The sequence below is a fragment of the Lepisosteus platostomus genome, chromosome 8 (genome assembly GCF_059453375.1).
Source record: "Lepisosteus platostomus isolate fLepPlt1 chromosome 8, fLepPlt1.hap1, whole genome shotgun sequence".
Taxonomy (NCBI): Eukaryota; Metazoa; Chordata; class Actinopteri; order Semionotiformes; family Lepisosteidae; genus Lepisosteus; species Lepisosteus platostomus.
Window position 1 is genome coordinate 8,648,593 of NC_142618.1, and position 18,565 is coordinate 8,667,157.

The following is an 18,565-nucleotide window of genomic DNA, read 5'->3' on the forward strand; positions in this document are numbered from 1 at the left end:
ACATGCCACACATCATGCCAGCTCACCTCAAAAGATGTTCAAGCCTGGTGAGTAGGGCAACCATAACAATAATAATAATTGCTTACACTTATATAGCGCTTTTCTGGACACTCCACTCACAGTGCTTTACAGGTAATGGGGACTCCCCTCCACCACCACCAATGTGCAGCATCCACCTGGATGATGCAACGGCAGCCATAGTGGACCAGTACTCTCCCCACACACCAGCTCTCAGTGGGGAAGAGAACAGAGTAATGAAGCCAAATCATAGATGGTTTATTAGGAGGCCATGGTTGATAAGGGCCAATGGAAAATTTTTGCCAGGATGCCAGGGTTATACCCCTACTCTTTTTGAGAAACAGCCTGGGATTTTTAATGATCACAGAGAGTCAGGACCTCAGTTTTACGTCTCATCCGAAGGACGGCACCTGTTTACAGTATAGTGTCCCTGTCACTATACTGGGGCATTAGGACCCACATGGACCGCAGGGTGAACACCCCCTGCTGGCCCCACTAACACCTCTTCCAGCAGCAACCTTAGTTTTTCCCAGGAGGTCTCCCATCCAGGTACTGACCAGGCTCAAACTGGCTGAGCTTCAATGGGCTGCCAGTTGTGAGTTGCAGGGTGATATGGCTGCGAATCATAGCACCTACCACAGCCATAGCACAGCTCTCACACACTCGACTCAAAAAATGGTGTTACAGGAGCTGTGCGAGGTATTGTGGTCCTACTGCAATGTGGTCAGAGCAGAAGGAGGTCCCAGAATGTGATTATTGTGGCGTAATACAGTCAAGCTGCCATCAATCACTGCAAGTGTTGTGTAGTGACCAGACAGTCCAGCCCAGAAGTGCTGAGAATGACCATTATACTTGGACGTCTCCACTGATCTTGGCAAGGTGCCATGGCTCCTAGTCTCACACATTGTGGCCACTCATTAAAGAGCTGTATTTGGCAGTAACCTCATGCCAGGTTAAAATTGCTAGCTGTGAACACCCCAAAAAGCAATTGGACAGGTGTAGTCTCTAGCATGCCATTGTTCTCCTGATATAAGATCACATTATTGGCCAAATAAAATTTCTCATATGGGGAATTTGTCTTTTTGTATACCCCAACTTGCTCTCCATGAGACACACAAACAGGGAGAGAAGCTTGGGGTCAGAGCACAGGGTCAACCATTTATACAGCGCCCCTGGAGCAGTTGGGGTTAAGGGTCTTGCTCAGGGGTCCAACGGAGTAGGATTCCTCTGCCAGCTGCAGGATTTGAACCAGCAACCTTCCAGCCACAGGCACAGATCCTCAGCCACAGAGCCACCACACCGTCCATTCATATTAAAATGTATGTCTTCATGATAAAATTGTGTATCCATTCTGACCAATTGAGCAGCCTGCTGATCATTTGATTGGAGCTTTAAAAAACTCAAGTAGCCTGCATATGTTCAGCATAAATCTCTTATCCAATGCCCAGCTACCAGCACAAACTAAATAAACACGGGATTTCTCAGTTTATAATGCCTGATCATTTAACAGGCAAGATGTTCTTCCCTTAGGAAAGCAGTGATTCAAAAGCTATAGTCTTACCCAGGGTACAGTATCTCAAAATTATATATATATAAAGCTGACTTATATAAGCAACTAGAAGCAACTCATCTGTTAGTACAGTACACAGTTAAGAAAACATCTGGGGATATTTCATCTTAATTTACTACATATTGATGTAACCATTGTATATGTTTTACCTTATTGATGCTGAAGCTTGGAAAGACGCCTCTTGTGATTAACTTCATTACCCTAGGGTTAACTTATAGTTATGAGCCACAATCTTAAAATAATCACAGGGAACTACTGTAAATACTCTTTTTTAGCCTCAACTCAGCCAGGCCACCTCCCTCTGCTGACTCATTGGTCACTTACGACCTGTGAAAGGAATCTGCTAAAATACTGATCAATTCACTAAGGTTAGACAAACCAGGCATGGTGTGATCGTGTTTTCTTGAAAGAGAAGCGTTGTTAGCACTAATGACAGGTTGCATACAAAAACGGGATGTCCAGGCTTATACTGGACTACTTATCTCAGCAAAGATAGCATTGGTGACTCTGTATAGGAGTTATAGGGGTTAGTCCTGTGTCCAAAATCCCAGGAATTGCGTAATCAATGGAAAACAATTTATGAAGCAGTTTCTCACTTCTCCACCTGCTGTGTAGCAGGGTTGCCAGTGCATAATGGCTGCTGCTTGTCACCCAGGTGAGAGCTGCACCTCTGTGGTGAATGATATGCATCCCCTCCTATAACTACAGCAATTCATATACATATACACATTTTCACATAAATGCAAGGTTATTTATTATCATTACTACTGCAGATAAAGAACACCCTTTGTCTCCGGGCATTGTTAATTTGACCCCTTCCTGCCAGGCCTGGTCATTGTAAAACAAAACCATCTGCTGAACATAGCTTAGATACTACTGTACTCTGAAATAGGAACCTTGTTTTTCGAGGAAATCGGGGGTCTTCAGGCGTGCTAATTCATCATATATCCCCTCTACATTGAGGCTTGTCACAAAAGGAAGTTCAGTTTGATTCTGCGGTATACTGTCCGTGCCCTTGACCGACAGGTGAGCCCTTTTCGTCGCTGGTCACACTCAAAACGACCTGCCCAGCTCTCCTCTCCTGTCCGCAGCTGTACTGCAGATGCAGCACCGCAGAGAGACGGCGGGACCGCACGGCGGTGGCGGCGGCTGGCTGCAACTGTAGCAGACAGTCCCTTCCCTGGTTAGTTTTGCACAAGTCACTAAACCCCCCCCCCAAAAAAAAAAACCCACGACAACCTCACTTCGTGCAGTGACAGCCACGCTAGCCACCTGAACCTGCGCCCACTCCAACACGCAGTGAGCGAACAAGGAAGTACGGATCTGCGCAGCGCCTCTCCGCCGACCCTCCCAGCTCCTGCCAGCCTGACTCACTCTGCCTCATTGCGGCCGTTTTTTGACGTGCGTGACGTCGCTTCCTTCCAACATGGCGCTGGCAGGTTGCTAGTGGAAAACCGAGGGATTTCCGTGTAAATCTATCGCACCTTCCGTATTTATGCATGCTCTCTTTTATATATTTTTTTCTGGGGAGGGCGCAGATCGGCAGCGCTTTCTTTCTTCCGAGGAGCGGTAGGTAAGGGAGAGAGGACTCCTTCCCCCGCTGGGACTGTGATCATACTCCTCGCCCAAGCTCCCGTCCAGCGCGTCATGTATGAAGGGAAAAAGACGAAAAACATGTTTTTAACCCGGGCTCTGGAGAAGATTTTAGCCGACAAGGAGGTGAAGAAGGCTCACCACTCTCAGCTGCGTAAAGCCTGCGAGGTGGCATTGGGTGAGTTGAATTTCGCCAGTGTTAAAAACGGGGCTGTCATGTTTGGCACACGTCATGCATGTGTTGTGTTATTACCAGGGAGTTACAAAATGTTGCAGTGCATCGTAGCCGCTTTTCATGGGATCTTTTTAAAAGACAAACAAGGAATGGCTTGCGCTAGGACAGTGTTATATTTGGTCTTAAAGATTGTGTGTGTGTGGAGACAGTCAAAAGGCCGAAAGGCATCGGGTTGCTGAGAGAAAGAGAGAACTAGCTATTAAAAATGCATTGACTATCCGAGAAGAGAGTCAGAGAGGTAAATGGTGCAAAGTGATAAGGGGTTGCGCGTCTTTTTTTTTAAATAAATGCCCAGTCGGTTCGGAAGCGAGTGGTTTTCAGTAACCAGTATCCTGGGAAATGTTTAAAAGCGGGCTAAAAAAAAAAAGTTGTTGTCTTTATTCACAGACGCTGCAATCTTGGAACAGGGCAGCTGAGTAATATTTCCTTCCGTGTTTTTGCGCCGGTCTGCGGGGTGAATGTTACTGGCATGAACAAGAAGACGCAGGGGGTCCATTTCATATTCTTTTGTTGCCTTGTCGGCCGGGAGACCGAGGGCCAGGTAGCCCGTGTCAGTAAAAATCAGATACGTGCGAATAAAGTATTAGGATCGGTGCTCTCGGTGGCGATGTCTGCCGTGCTTGCGTTGATTTCGCGAACAGGGAAGAGGTTTTTTTTAAACGGTATTCTTCCCTGCTGCCTCCCCCTTTGAGTCCCCTACCCGTGCAGAAACACAGAGCGGCGATGACAGTGCGTGAATGGAAAGGGGTGGCAGTGGATGGTCACCCCCCCGTCCCCGGGGGGTGGGGTACCTTGATGAACTAAAGAGGTGGTGATACGAGAAAAACGAGCATCCCGTCTGGGAGCAGGCAAGGCAAGAAAAGCGAGTGTGGATTTAAGTATTAATTTGCATTCAAAAATCCGCCGGGGGTAAAAACAAAAAACAGCGTCTCTTTTGGGGTCGCTATAAACCTGAAGCAGAAATGGTCTTTTGCCGTATTTACGACAAGTAAAAACGCCATATGGGTTGCCCTGTGTCAGTGTGTGCTGCCGCTCAGATTTTTCTAACAGGCGAACTGTGGTTGTGCGGTTTGTGTCACGTTGTGTTGGTGTTGCTGTGTTCTTAGGAGACCTCACACAATTCAGGACAAACTCCGGCAGAAATGTTGGACGCCGAGAGGAAACTATTAAAGATCCGTATCATTGAGTTGGCATGCGCAGTGCCAAACAAAGGTGTGTGTTTAACAATGGGAACGTCAGGTAGCTGTGCTGTGTGAAATGAGACTGGCCCTCTGGAATGCAAATGACCGTGTTTCGGTTTGGTTTTCCTTAAGATTTTTTTTAAAACTGTGAAAATGCTATGATAAGAAAGTACAGCACACGTTTGTACATTGACTGCACAGGCTGTTGCAAGAAGGGAGTTTATGCCCCAGTGCAGTACCTAAATAGGGGTAATTAACTCCTGTAGAAGCGACAGTCTGCCCAACGCAGTTATTTACATTTATTTATGCTTTTATTACATGATCCGATAGCAAAGTACAAACTAAAGCACTGGCTATAACCCATATTCCAGGGGTATCCTCAAATACCTTATTGCTGTTGTTGTAGTCATAAATATATATTAATTTCTGGTTTGTTTCTTTTAAAAGCTAGATCTTTATGTACTTTGGATTGCTGTTTTCTGTGTTTGACCTGGCCTGTTTAACATAGTCTTCTCAGTGATAGTTCTGATTTCAGGGTTTTATTTAAAACAGGAGGTAGCTTAACTCTCACTATTTTGCAAACAATGGGCCTGTTCTAGCAAATAACTGATAGGCAGAAATTTTGCCTGAGTGTATCATGGACTGAATGCAATTAAGTAATTAATGTAGTCTGGAAGAGGTCCAGACTACTTTGTTGAAAAAAACACTCACCTTAATGAGTTTAGCTCTTGCAGAACATGAACTGGATTCTTGTGTTTCTGGATATTCTTTGCAACACAATTAAAGTATCAAGCATTCGTACCCAAAGAGGAACATTATTGCACTGAAAGTGGGTCATTATGCGACAAGCCAAGACACCAACCTGTCCTTTTAATAAACCACTTTGCGGACTTGGTGGAAAAGTCAGACGATTTTGTTTGATTGTCTTGCACCGGTTTATGCACTGGACTGGAATATCACTGGCCTTAGAAATGTTTCATCTTATAATGTGCTTTGTGAAATGTAGACTCCTAATATGCCCTGTGGTTCTGCCAAAAGGATACAGTATCAGGCAAATGTGGATAAAATAGGTTATTCAACATGGCTAATACTTACGAGGTGAATATGGAATAATTAGAAATGTATTCCCAAGCAATACATGAAATAAAAATACATTATAAAATTATCAAATTAAGGTGTCAATTTGTTCATTGTGTCCTAAAATTGTTTAATGAAGCTGAAGCAGTCAATGAAGGAAATAAACGGAATTGTAATGCAAATGGGGTTTTAAACTTTATAAACGGCTTACAGACTTAGTTGTTGCAGTTTTTTGGGGGAATATTTCCAGTTTCAGGTGGTGGATTTCTACTTATTGACGTTTTTGGTGGTGGTTGCAAGTGAACATCATGGTTATAACAAGAAATTCCAGAAATACAAGAATCCAGTTCATTCTCTGAAGGGAAAATTAAGAAACCTTTTTAAAAAGTGTTTATATGTTAATCTTGCTTTGATGTTTCTCCAGCTGTTTATATTGTGGTTTTCCAAGGGTCAAAAGGTCATTGATAAAAACTCATTCGTTTTAAGTCATGCCAAAATAAAAGTGATGAACTCACTTTATTTAGAAACGTGTTTGGGGGAGGGGGGGAACCCCTCTCTTGCTGAAACTGATACTGAGATTTAGCCGTTTAAAAAAATTAAGTGTGCCCTAAAATAAAATCTTTGTCCTTTTAATTTATAACCTGGCCACATAGCCATGTTGCAGCTGATACCCTTTCAAGACATGGCTGGATGAGAGATTGGGATGAATTAGCTACCAACGACCACATCAACTCGATGAGCAGAATGGCCTCTAGTTTGTAATTCTGCTTATGTTCTGGTACTGCAGTATTTCATTAAAATCTGAGAGAGGTGTCTCTGTGGGTTATTTATTTGCCATAGAATGATTTAAATAATATTTAGTTGTCATTTTTTTCTTTTGCTTACATCCATTCTTTATCAGAAAGCAGCTTATTCCAGGGCAGGATCATGGTCCTTTGTTTGTGCTCTCTAAATTGAAAATAATAATAATGAATGATGCTCACGGAAGCATGCTTTAAAGGGAACTTTATTTCTCCTTAGTTTGTTTAGTGGTTATTAGTAACTAGAGGGTTTGGTGCCTGTTACATGGCATCTGTTTCTTCATATTTTTACATTTTATTAGTGCAGTTTTTACTTTCACTATTGGGGACTCATTCCACTGATCTAGATTTTCCACATTTTGTTTAAATTATCTTCAGTAGACAACATACCTTACATGCCGTGGTGACTTGATGTGTTATTGGCAAAACCAGATTTATTTTACAGAAGTGAATGTTTTAAAAAGCAGTGGAACCATCTTCAGCTGAAGGAAAATATTAAGTGGATTTTGTTGATGGTGCAACTGTTTCTTGTAAGGGCAGTGTGTATGGTCACGTAGTTGTCTTTGAACTTGGTGTCAATGTTGAGCCTGTAGTGATATGTCCAGAATTAGTAGCACGGCCCATTAGTCTGTAGAAAGGCTTTTGAAATACCATTATTACCATTAACTACCATATCTTCAGCATTTGTCCATAGACCTTTTAATAAAGCATATGGGTTTATTTTAATAAAGAAACGAAGTTCCAATCTAATAGGCTTAACAACCCATCTGCAGCATGCATGCAACAACTCATAACCAAGTCTGTGCCCTATAGCCTGTGGCTAAGAAGGTTGGTTTGTGTGATATGTGAGAATGAACAAGGAAAATTATCAAACCATTGATACATCTTTTTTTAATGTTACGATGAAATACTTCTTAAAAATAGAGGGGTGCACTGTTTATCTTGTCTTTTATTTTTAAGCAAAAGTTAATCTTTGAATTAAGAATTCAGGGCCATATGTTATGCATAGTATGATGCTGCCTGAATGCTGTTTAAAGTTGAATCTGTGTAAATTAGCAGGCAGATTGGATTTGAAAAGAATAAAAGCATACAGTGGAGATGGTATCTCACAGTGGCTCCTAAAGAGCATTATTTATAGCCTTGGAAATAATGCACATGAAAACAGTGTGACATTGCACTAAGCTGTACATTTGAAGTTAAAGAGCAGCCCGATTAAAAGTGTCTGTGTATATTTTGCAGTATATGATACTAATATAATATAGAACTTGCAAAAGGTTTTTATTTTTTATAAAAATGTTTTTATTTTTAAGTTGATGTAGTAGAAATGCATCTATTCTCCAGCTGCCCAATGCATTGCCTAGTTGTGAAATTAAACTTGAGTCTCTGAACAGGTTTAGCTGTGAAAACATATCTCTCTTCTATGGGTTGTTATTGAAAACTGAGTATTTTCTTCCTTTCATTTGAATACTGTAAATAACTGTAGATGTTTGAAATGACATTTACCGGTACAGCTGCAGCACTGGGGGGGGACCAAAAAAGCCAAAAAAGGAGGAATATTAGCCACATATGCAGCGAGGGACATGGATGGGGTAAGAGTCGAGGGCCGGCACCGACCTGTTGGACGCCAGCCAAACACACCCGGGGCGGGGGGACCCATTGCTGTAGCTGCCAAGGCCCTGTGCATTATGGACAGCGTGGGGTGAGTGAGGAAGCCCGGGTCTCAGTGCAGACATGCTCCATGCACTCGCCCCACAGGGAGAAGTGGGAGTCAGTGACCCGGGGCCCCTGCAGTGGACAGCGAAAAGATGGATAAGGGAGAAGAGAGAGACAAAACAACATATATAGGCCTGGGCTGGAGGTGTGATAGGTTGGATACTTGACCAGAATCGCAGAGAGATGAGGGGAGGGAGAAGAATGGAGCAGGAGAGAGAGAAGGGGAGGGAAAAACTGCTGTGGGGGCAGCTGCTGGGAGCTGCTGGATGGCTGAGGAGACCTGAAAGAAAAGCGGAGACTATATGGTGGAGGCAGATCCACTGTCTTTTGCATGAAGCATTGAGGTTGAAGAGGCGGGAGCGACTTGGGTCCTGGATGAGTGCGCTGAGGGAAAGGTCTCAGCAATGCTGAATGTGAGCCACAGAGTGCTCTACAGAAGAAATACACTGCTGCAAGAAATATATATGCGGGCGAATAGAAGTGTGCGAGATTAGGATCTACCTTTCCTCCCGAATTTCTATTTGAACTTTGTTAGAATTCCATTTATCTTTAATGCTTAAGAAACAACGTATTATCCCTCATTTTCCTTTAGCTTTTTAATGTGCTTTTTAAATTGAGCATTTTGACATTGAGCAGAGAAAAAGTTTGGGTTTAGGGAAATCATTATCAGCATGCTTAAAATTCTTGGATGCTCATCTTAAGAATGGATGCTTATTATGAACCAGCTTTCAGATATTTGTACATTGATCTATGCACTTCAATTACATTTGCCTGAGTGATGAGATGCTGCGATACTCTGAAGATCTCCCATTTTAAGGCTTGTGCCTTCTATTTAGCATAAAATAATTACAAGTATAGACTGAAGTATATGTATGCATGTCATAGGGGAGATTAAAGTGTGCATCAAGGGAGATGCTCCAGAAAGGGGTAGAACAGTCTTTACTGTTCTGATTGTGATTGTTAGGATCACTGTCTGACTGCATCCTAACTGAGCAAGTAGCTCCAGCTTGGGTCTCTCCTAGTGCCCCCTTCCATGCCTAGACATCCCATGGAAAAGGAATTGCAGACAGGAAAGCGTAGATGGGAAAAATCTAAGATGGAGAAGCTCCTTTTGTAACAGCTGCCTTCATTTGCTGTTATGGTAGAAACAGACATGACAACAGTGTGAGAGAATCATTTACTATCACCCGCTCAGTATAAAAATATCTACACTTTTGTAAGTATGAACATAAATATTTTAAATTCAGAATTATGTTACTTGGTTGTCAGTTGATTTCCGTCTGTGGGCATTTTAATGTCTCATTTGTTTTTGTTTCTTGGATAATAGCCAGGCTGTACACCTCTGTACGTCGATGTTGTATTTTGAAGTTAAAATAAATCAATTTTAAAGATGCAAATTCTAAAACCCTGTGTGTAGGATTCAGTAATGTTGTGTATTTAATAAGAGTAGAAACAGATTTGCAATTGTGATACAATCGGCACATGATATCCTTGATACATGGATTGCTGCTGGTCTTGATGTTAGAAGCTGTGGAAATGTAGTCTGGTTCGGCTATTGACAGGCTGTCTAACTGGTACAATCTAGACTGTACCTCTGTGACATGTTTCAGAGGAAGGCTGTTGCTCATCAGCTTCACTTGTTACCCTCACATCGAGACACGTGGGTCATCTGTTTGCAAGGGGGAGCTGAATGAGTTTGGCAGGGCGAGTGTTTGTTCAGAGAAGAGGCGGCCCGATCATTCGGACACAGGAGAACGCAGTGACAGGTGTGAGATGAATGGAGTGGCAGGCTTACAGAATGGGCTCTCTGAATAGAGGGTGAAAAACCGGAGTTTTTGAAAATCTCTTGGAGCCTCCTGCCTCTGGCAGCACAGTGTAGGATCCAGCCATGGGAGCTGTAAAAACCAGTTATTAAAACCACGCACAGCTGGTCTCTGGGGTAATCACACCAGAAATCTGGCCTGCAGTGTGTGCCTCCTTTATATTTGACAATCGGTGAAGGCTCACATTTGCAATAGATTTCATTCCTGTTGTTACCTTAGTCTCTTACCTTTTTTTTTTAGTGAAATCCTCTTTGTAGATGGGTCTCTACAGCAGGTGAGCCCTGAATAGCAGGCCTCAGGCCCACCTGGTGGTCTGTTCAATTGAAATATCATTATATTGTACTTGTGCTGAGGAGCCCACCCCCCAAAAAAAAAGCTTTTCTCATTGGCTTCATTAAAATCCTTCTCAAGATCTGAAGAAAGCACTTGAGCTGCAGAATAGAACTAGTGCCTAAATAAAATCACACAGTTCAGTAGAATATTTCTGGTCCAAGGAAAATCAAATAAAAGCCACAAAGCCAGAGGCTTTCTTGGTCTCGTCTTTTAGAAACTGTCAGCAGACGGCAGAGGTGAAATCCACAGCGTCTCAGTTCACAGATATATGGGTCACCAGATACAGTTACAGCGTCTGCTCCATATAGTTGTAAACTGAAGTACTGTAGCATGTAGAACATTATTCATCTTTATAATGCCTTGATGATGACTAGAAAAAACTATGCACATCTTTTCTGGAGAAGCATTCTAACATCTGATGTGAGAAGTGAGGAGAATGCAGTAATATTGCAATCTCTATTGCGTGAATGCATATACAGTATTTGTACTATAATGTATACTGTATATATAACTTATAGCCTAGGAGCCTAAAGATCATTGGTGGCCTTTGAGTCTTGTTTTCTTAATTTCATTCCCTTCTTTGATCCCCCTTTTATTCTACAGATAACATGCGGAAATATTTTAAGCGCTAGCAGTTATTTCAGATGGTAATAATAAATTCTGACAAGCTAAAGCTTGAGACTGGCACAGATTATGTACTGTTTTCTATTCTGTGGTGTTGACCTTTGAGAACCAAGGCTGAATGCTGCATGCTTGAAGGACAAAGCCTCTGTTGTGGGTTTCATTGATTGATCAACATTGTTTTCCATAGGAGGTGGGGTGTGTGCCACACGCTGTGGTGGCTGTCTTTTAATGGGGATATCTGAAAACCTGCAGAAGGATTGTATGAATATGAACACTTGCTCTAAGTCTGTAGAGGAACTTGCATCGTAATCTGTCAGTATGCTGTCTATAGTACGTCTTTGTACTATACACTGCATATAGTACAATATATACATATAAACTGTATGTGAGGTAACTTTCTCATGGCATAAATTTCGTTGAAACATATTGAAAGACATTCATTTTTTATTTGTATTTAATTTAATTACAGTTTTTTTGGAATTTGTGAAACCCTTTCCTACATTATTGCCTTCAGGTAATGTAGTTGTGACTGATCTTTTCAGTTTTGTGCACTGCTTTTCAGGTATAAAATGTGTAGGGTTTACATTTATCTTTTCTCATTATTTTACTCTTCTTTGAACGTCTATCATTTCCCATATCATTTCATCGTGGCAAGAGCCGAAGCATGGTTGTTCATTCTGATGTTAGTTGTGTAGTTGCAGTTGGGCGTATTTGGGAGGTGGGGTTTGAGATATTTCCACTGATGGAAAACGAACGTTTTACCTACAGGTCTCCACTTTGAGAGTGTTTTTCAATGCTGACGATCTGCAGGTTCTCACAAGAGAATATCTGTAGAATGTTTCCGCTTGCTCACTAGGCCACTAGGACAAGATCAGCCTTTGTACAATATAAGGAGGGTAGTGAGGATGAGCTGTCAGAATTCTTCCAAGATTGTGTGACTGTTTTATGTAGGTTTTTTTTAAAATAATTTCTGTTTCAGTCTTGTTTCTATTTTCTCACAACAGCTGCAGTCCTGCACTGACTTAGGAAAAAAAACCTACCTCCTCTGCTCTTTGTGATTAGAATATAGTTGTTTCTCGACTTTCTGTGACACATTACAAAATAGTTTTTAGAGACTAGTAATAATTTGTTGATTTGAAAGACTGCAAAAATCCTCATTTTCATACCTGCTGGACTGAAATATTTCATTATATTCTTTCTGTAAGATCTCATGTATGCCTGGAAAGAGTCATTAAAACCTCAATATTGTGATCACATGCAGGTGGTACAGTAACAACAACTTGTGACAATTCTGTCTTAGATTTTAAAATTAGCAGAGGAGACAACATAATACATACTGACACAGGGTACGTTTTGTACTTAATATAATGGACAGCTCTGCAACATCCAATATTATTTGGTGATAAAGGATTTTACAGCCTCTGCATCACACTGAGCCTGTAAGGAGAACACAGTGAGCAGCTCTGTTAACTTTGTGTGTATTTTGAAAACAAAAAGTTACTAATTTTATAAATAAATTTATTATTCATAAAATTGTCTTTAAAACCAGTTTGATTTTGTCACCTCTAAAGGGTCACTGCTCTTCGTTTGTAGAGAGAACAGGGTTTCTCCTTTTGATATCCCTATTGATATCCCTTAACTTGGCTTTTTCAGTTGTAATATACAAAGTAGTGATAGGCATTCGTTTTATACAATATATTAAATAAAAGCAATGCAGAAAACAATTCTGTTGTCATATTTTCTTATCGGCACAGTGCTCCGTGGTTAATACTAATGCTTCACAGCTCTGTGGTTCTGGGTTCATTGCCAACCTCAAGCCTCTATGCATGTTTTGCAAATGTTTTCTCCTGGTTTCTGCCCACCTCCTAGAGCTGCGCTGCAGAGGTTCAGTTGTCCTTTTCTGCATGGCCCTGCAATGACCTGGCATTCCCCTCCACGGAGGAGTCCAGTCATGTGCTGTCCATCCTGAAGTGAGTTAGCACCACTGGGAAAGAGACCCTCCCCAGGAGGAGCAGATTATTGTTGATGGGTGGATGGACTGTGGACACTGTGTTATTGCTATGCAGTGTAGGGACTTTTGATTATCTAGCTCTCTGTGCTGCCCTGGCACGTCCAGGTGTTTTATTATTTAGTAGATGTGCTACATGATATCCTTTGTAGTTGTGCACAGACAAAGCACCAAGCACAGTGTAACTAATCTGTAACAAATGAAGGGTTTCAATAAACATGGTGGAATAAAATGTGTTTGAATAGGAAATTGTAATGCATACGTCTGACAGTTCAGATTAAACCCTATATTTGATCAAAATTTTAAACAACCACGCAGCTGTAAAGGAAGAGAAGAGTCGTGCGTCTCAGAGATCGTGTCAGTGCCGTGCCTGTTTTTACTGTGCTCAGGGATATACTGAATTCCTCAGAATTCTGGACTTTTTAAAGTTTAAAGTTTAAAATGGCCACCAAGTCATCAGACTTCAGATGGAGACATCGGGGTTTTAACCCTAAGACGGAACTGCTGTCGGCTTTGACAATCCTTTGTTGATAACAAAAGATGAGTATTTTGATATTTTCCATTTTTGTCTTCATTGGCTTGAGCACATTAACAGGTCTTATAAAAATGTATTCTGCAATAGGACTAGAGAGTGATATATTATTTACAGTTTATACATTGAAAAGTTGTGCAGATGTTATAGACACTGCCTTGGATTATTCAGACCCTTCCCATGGTGTCCCATTTTATGAATTAACCAAATTATACATATTAAACTTAATATTTTAATCTAAACCTGAATGTTTTTTTGGGGGGCACTTCTCTACCAGATTTGCACATCAGATTGGTGTGATATTTTTCCCTCCTTCTTCCTGGTAGATTTGCTCACCTCGATTGTGAATTGCTTGTGGGTCTTTCCACAGATTGGCAGTAGGATTCAGTTTAGGACTTTGGGCCTTATTCTTTAGTCAGTCCAGTGTAAATTTGGCTCTGTGCTTTGAATCTTTGTCCGGCTGAAAATTGACTTTTTGTCTCAGGTTTAGGTCTGGAGCAGGTTATTCCTCTAAGATTTGCCCTTGCTTTGATCCATTTTTGTTCCTATTAGTCTTGACAAGCTTCCCAGTCCCTGCTGATGGGAGGCAAAACTGTAACATGATGCTGCCAGCACTGTGCTTGACAGTAGGGCTGGTGCTGACTGAGTGATGCACCATGGTGAGTTTTGTAGCAGATGTAACACTTTGCATTTATACCACAAAGTTCAGGTTTTGTCCTATATGACCACAAACCTTTTTGCCGTTTCTGTGCAGCATCACTTAAATGCTTACCTGCAAGCTTCCCAAAGGATGTGGGAGGTGTTTTCCACTCTGCCACACAAGCCCATTGCGATTGTTGACCCATGGATGTCATCTCCCTTCTCAGCCACAAAGTCAAAGTCGCCACTGGCTTCACAGTGGCACCTCTCCGCCAATTCCTCCGGGCCCCACTGCTCAGTTTGGAGGAACAACCTGATGTGAGCAGTGCCTGGGTGCTTTCTACTTCTTATTGATCGAGGTGAACATGCCCAAACAGATATTATTAAGAGTATTTGAAATGTTTCTGTATCATTCTCCTGGTTTGTGGCTTTATGCAACATTATCCTTGAGCTTTTTTAGAAGCTCACTAGTCGTCTTTGTTGAATTTTTGCTTGCAATTCATTACTTGGCTCAAGGACCTTGCAACATATATTAATGTATTTATTCTAAAATCACGTTATCCACTGTTATTTGCACACAGACAGGGGGCACTCACCTAATTGTGTGACTTATTAAGGTAATTTTGAACGCCTAAATTAATTTAGGTGTTTCAGTACATACTGTGTGCAGTTGTGCCTTTTCCTTCCTTTTTCTGTCATAATATCTACAATATTTGCCTTTGCCCTAATTGCTTGGAGTTGACCATATACATATGGTCTATACACCATATGTATAACAAGTTTTAATTGCTTCTTCGAAGTGTTATGACTGCAGGCTTCAACATAACAGAATGAGTAAACTGTGAAAGGGTCTGAATGTGTTTACAAGGCACTGTTGTTTGTATTCTTCCATGGCATGGTAGATTTTTCTTCAGCTGGTTTTTACCCTGGAGAAATTGTCAAATACGTCTCCCCACACCTACACAGCTCTCCAAAAATGACAAGCAGAACCCCTTAAATTGTTCCCTTTTCTTTAGTTTTCAAAGAGCAGAGTGCTTTTAATTAGTTGAAATTAAAACCAAACCGTGAACATGGAATACTTTGGATTTATTGGTACTGAAATTATTTTTTAAACTGACCCCATATAGTTCTTTTGGGTTAACAATAATAACCTTGACAATATGGAAGATATAACAGGTCATTAGAACAAATTGATTCTTTAGTGCAGCTGGCCAGTACTGTTTGAAGACTTTTGCAGTTGGCATTCTGTATGAATGTGTCAGACCCTAACTCCTCAACTGATAACCAATTCGAATGTGTGGGTGTGAAAAAGTTTTTTTTTTACTTTTACAACAAATAAAGTAAACTGAGAACAAATTCTCATTTACTATACAGTTTTACAATGTTGTTGTCATTCCTTTTCGAATGCTGCTGTTTCCACCCATTTGCAGCGATTCATGTGTAATTGCAACTAAATACATCTCATTCGCAAGCACAAAGCACCTGCTTCTGACTGGGTCACAATAAGGAGGAATTGCTCATGATTTTAATGATGCGTTTTTTGGGAGGGTGGGGCTAACTAAAAGTACCCCGTTTGCCATGAAATTATCTCCGCTTTAGTCTTCAAGTCCTCCTTGAAGTGTTATTTCACAGCTGCACTTTCACGCTCATGTGACAGTGAAATGTATTATACTATCCCATTTCAGCGTATTTATTATCAATCCTTTAAAACTACAAAAATGCTTGCGATACCCTTATTTTGTAGACGAGACTACTGTAATACTTTAATAGGGTATCTTCTAAAGTACTAAACAGGCTTGCATCCTAACTGAAAGCACTCTTAATCAGCACATAACTCCTGTCCTCTGTAAGTTGCACTGGCTTCCAGTGAGATTTTGAGTGGGCTTTCATGGCTGTCCTGACTAACTGAATAACTACCTTCTAAAATACTTTAGGGGGTTATTGCATGAGTAACCTATAGTCCAGCTATTAATCTGAGCCAAACCCCAGGCTACACAACGATTGACAGTTGTGGTTCATGAAAAGACTTTGGAACTCATTGCTTAAATCCAGTAGGGACTGCAATGTTTTCAAGACTCGCCTAAAGACTGATGTCTTCAGTAAGTCTTATAATGTGTAATCAGTTTTACTCTTTAGTATTGCAAAGTCATTTTGCTGCGCTTTTTGTTTTTGTTTCTGCCAAGTATTGCTTGTGTGCTACTGTGAAGCTCTTTGTCTTCTGTTTGCATTTTTAATTAAATGTTTAAATGGAATAGATCCATTGTTTGCTTGTTACTGTATGTCAACATATAAAATAATACCAGCAAATGAGTAACTGATTATTTTTTCTTCTGATGTAGTTTAGGCCTGTGCCAGTAGATTTATTGTTTGTTACCTGGTTCTTGTCACCAAGGCAACCTCACAGTAGTCAAATGTTAGTGGAATGAGCAAAGAACATCCAACAACAACAGGTTTACATTTTGTACTTATAATAATTGCTTACATTTATATAGCGCTCTTCTGAACACTCCACTCAAAATGCTTTACAGGTAGTTGGGACTCCCCTCCACCAGCACCAATGTACAGAACGCTCACCTCACATAAGCTATTAGTGAGGACAAGAATAGAGTTAAGAAGCCAATTCATAGATGGTGATTATTAGGAGGCCATGATTGGTAAGGGCCAATGGGAAATCTGAAACATCCCTAATCTTTTTGAGAAACGCCCTGGGATTTTTAATGACAAAAAAGACTCAGGACTCTTTGGTCATTAAAAATCCCAGGGCGTTTCTCGAAAAGATTAGGGATGTAACCCCGGCGTCCTGGCCAGATTTCCCATTGGCCCTTATCAATCATGGCCTCCTAATAATCCCCCTCTATGTACTGGTTTCATCACTCTGTTCTCCTCCCCACTGAGAGCTGGTGTGTGGTGAGTGTACTGGTGCACTATGGTTGCCGTCGCATCATCCAGGTGGGGCTGCACATTGGTGGTGGTGGAGGGGAGTCCCCATTCCCTGTAAAGCGCTTTGAGTGGAGTGTCCAGAAAAGTGCTTCTACTACTGACTACTTTACAGACAGTACAAAAGAAAACAGGCAGAATACTAAAATGAGCTGCACTTAGTCTATTCATGCTACAGTATAAGCCAACACACATGAATGAGTGAATATGGATCATGGCTGAAAATACATAAACAGCACTTTCTCTCCTGTACAGCAGAGCTTAATTTTCTGAAATCCTGAGTTCTCTGAGAGAACACAAAAAAATCTGGATTTGCTTGAAGTCTTGTCTGGTTCCTCAGAGACAACATTGAGTGCTGTGTCCTTCCCACAGATCACAGCATTTGAGTCAGCAGTTGCTGAAGAAAAGATCCCAATTAATGTTTGGCAAAGCACGACCAGGCAGTTGTGTTTGAGTTTTTTTTTTCTTTCACAAACTAAAATAATGAAAAGAATAGGCTGATATAGACTTTTGTACATGCATCTACGACAGTACAGACATGTCTTTTGCTGCCAGTCAGACTGACAGGTTGAATCTCAGGCAGTCAAGGTCTTTTAAAACTTTCTCTGGCAGGTTTTATGCCAGTTAACTGAAATGCAGATTTCTGAAGCTGAAAACTGTAAACTTCCTTACTGTCCGTATCATTTTGTGACAGTGATCTTGTACTTTAACTGTTAGTTAACCCATAGCACAGAAAAAATGCAAATTGCGGTCTGCATCTTGGACAGCTTGGGTGGCCTTAGCTAGCGAAAAGGTGAGCGACATTGAATATTTTTGTTAGTATGCTTTTAAAGCAGTTATCTTTGCAGCCAATGCTGTTTCTCCAGCTTTTGTTTTAAGAGAAGAAATATTAATCAACACAGATTGTTGCAGGTTTAAGTACAGTACACAAAATTGATTTTTTTTAACATGGGTCAGCTTTTACTCTCCCTATCGTAATGCCAGACTGTTCCTAATCTACATATGCCACTGAATGAATGGAGTGCAAAACAGATGACGATGCACATGGATTTGATCTGGGCATGCATTAGTTCTTGTAAATTAGTGCATAAATCAGTGATTGTGTAAAATATTCTTAACAGCAGGTATTCTGTGTGTCATGTTCTTGTGGGCTGTCATTCAGTGTTTACATGCATTGTAAACACTGAACACTTTTTAGTATAATAAGAAACACTGGTCTACTAAGGGAATCTCCTAATGGTTCTTGATTTATGAATAATTTTTTTTCCACCACTTAATACCCAGGCTCAGTTTTTGTAAAGTTTTATCAGTCTTTTTGCATTAGTGTTGCATGGTTTGAGCCAACAGGATGTTTGTTTTAAAGCACCGTTCTTTGTGAGTGACACTCAAAAATAATTATTTCTTTTTCTGTTCTTTGTGATTATTTCTTTTTCTCCCATACCCAGGATCACTGCAGAACCGCCATTTGTTTCAGGAGTAGAC

At 41.0% G+C, this 18,565-nt stretch overlaps 1 protein-coding gene across 4 annotated transcripts in view; it reads left to right on the forward strand.

Moving 5' to 3' along the window:
* Positions 1–2,917: 2,917 nt before the first annotated feature.
* Positions 2,918–18,565, forward strand: part of arfgef1 (ARF guanine nucleotide exchange factor 1) — a 93,494-nt gene continuing 77,846 nt past the window's right edge. Inside the window, exon 1 of one of the 4 annotated variants that reach the window (XM_088642291.1) lies at positions 2,918–3,359. In XM_088642291.1, the coding sequence (XP_088498417.1) occupies positions 3,236–3,359 (124 nt within the window). In that variant the 5' untranslated portion in view covers positions 2,918–3,235. The remainder of the gene's footprint in view (positions 3,360–18,565) is intronic. The other 3 variants (XM_088642292.1, XM_088642293.1, XM_088642294.1) reach the window with 3 other exon arrangements.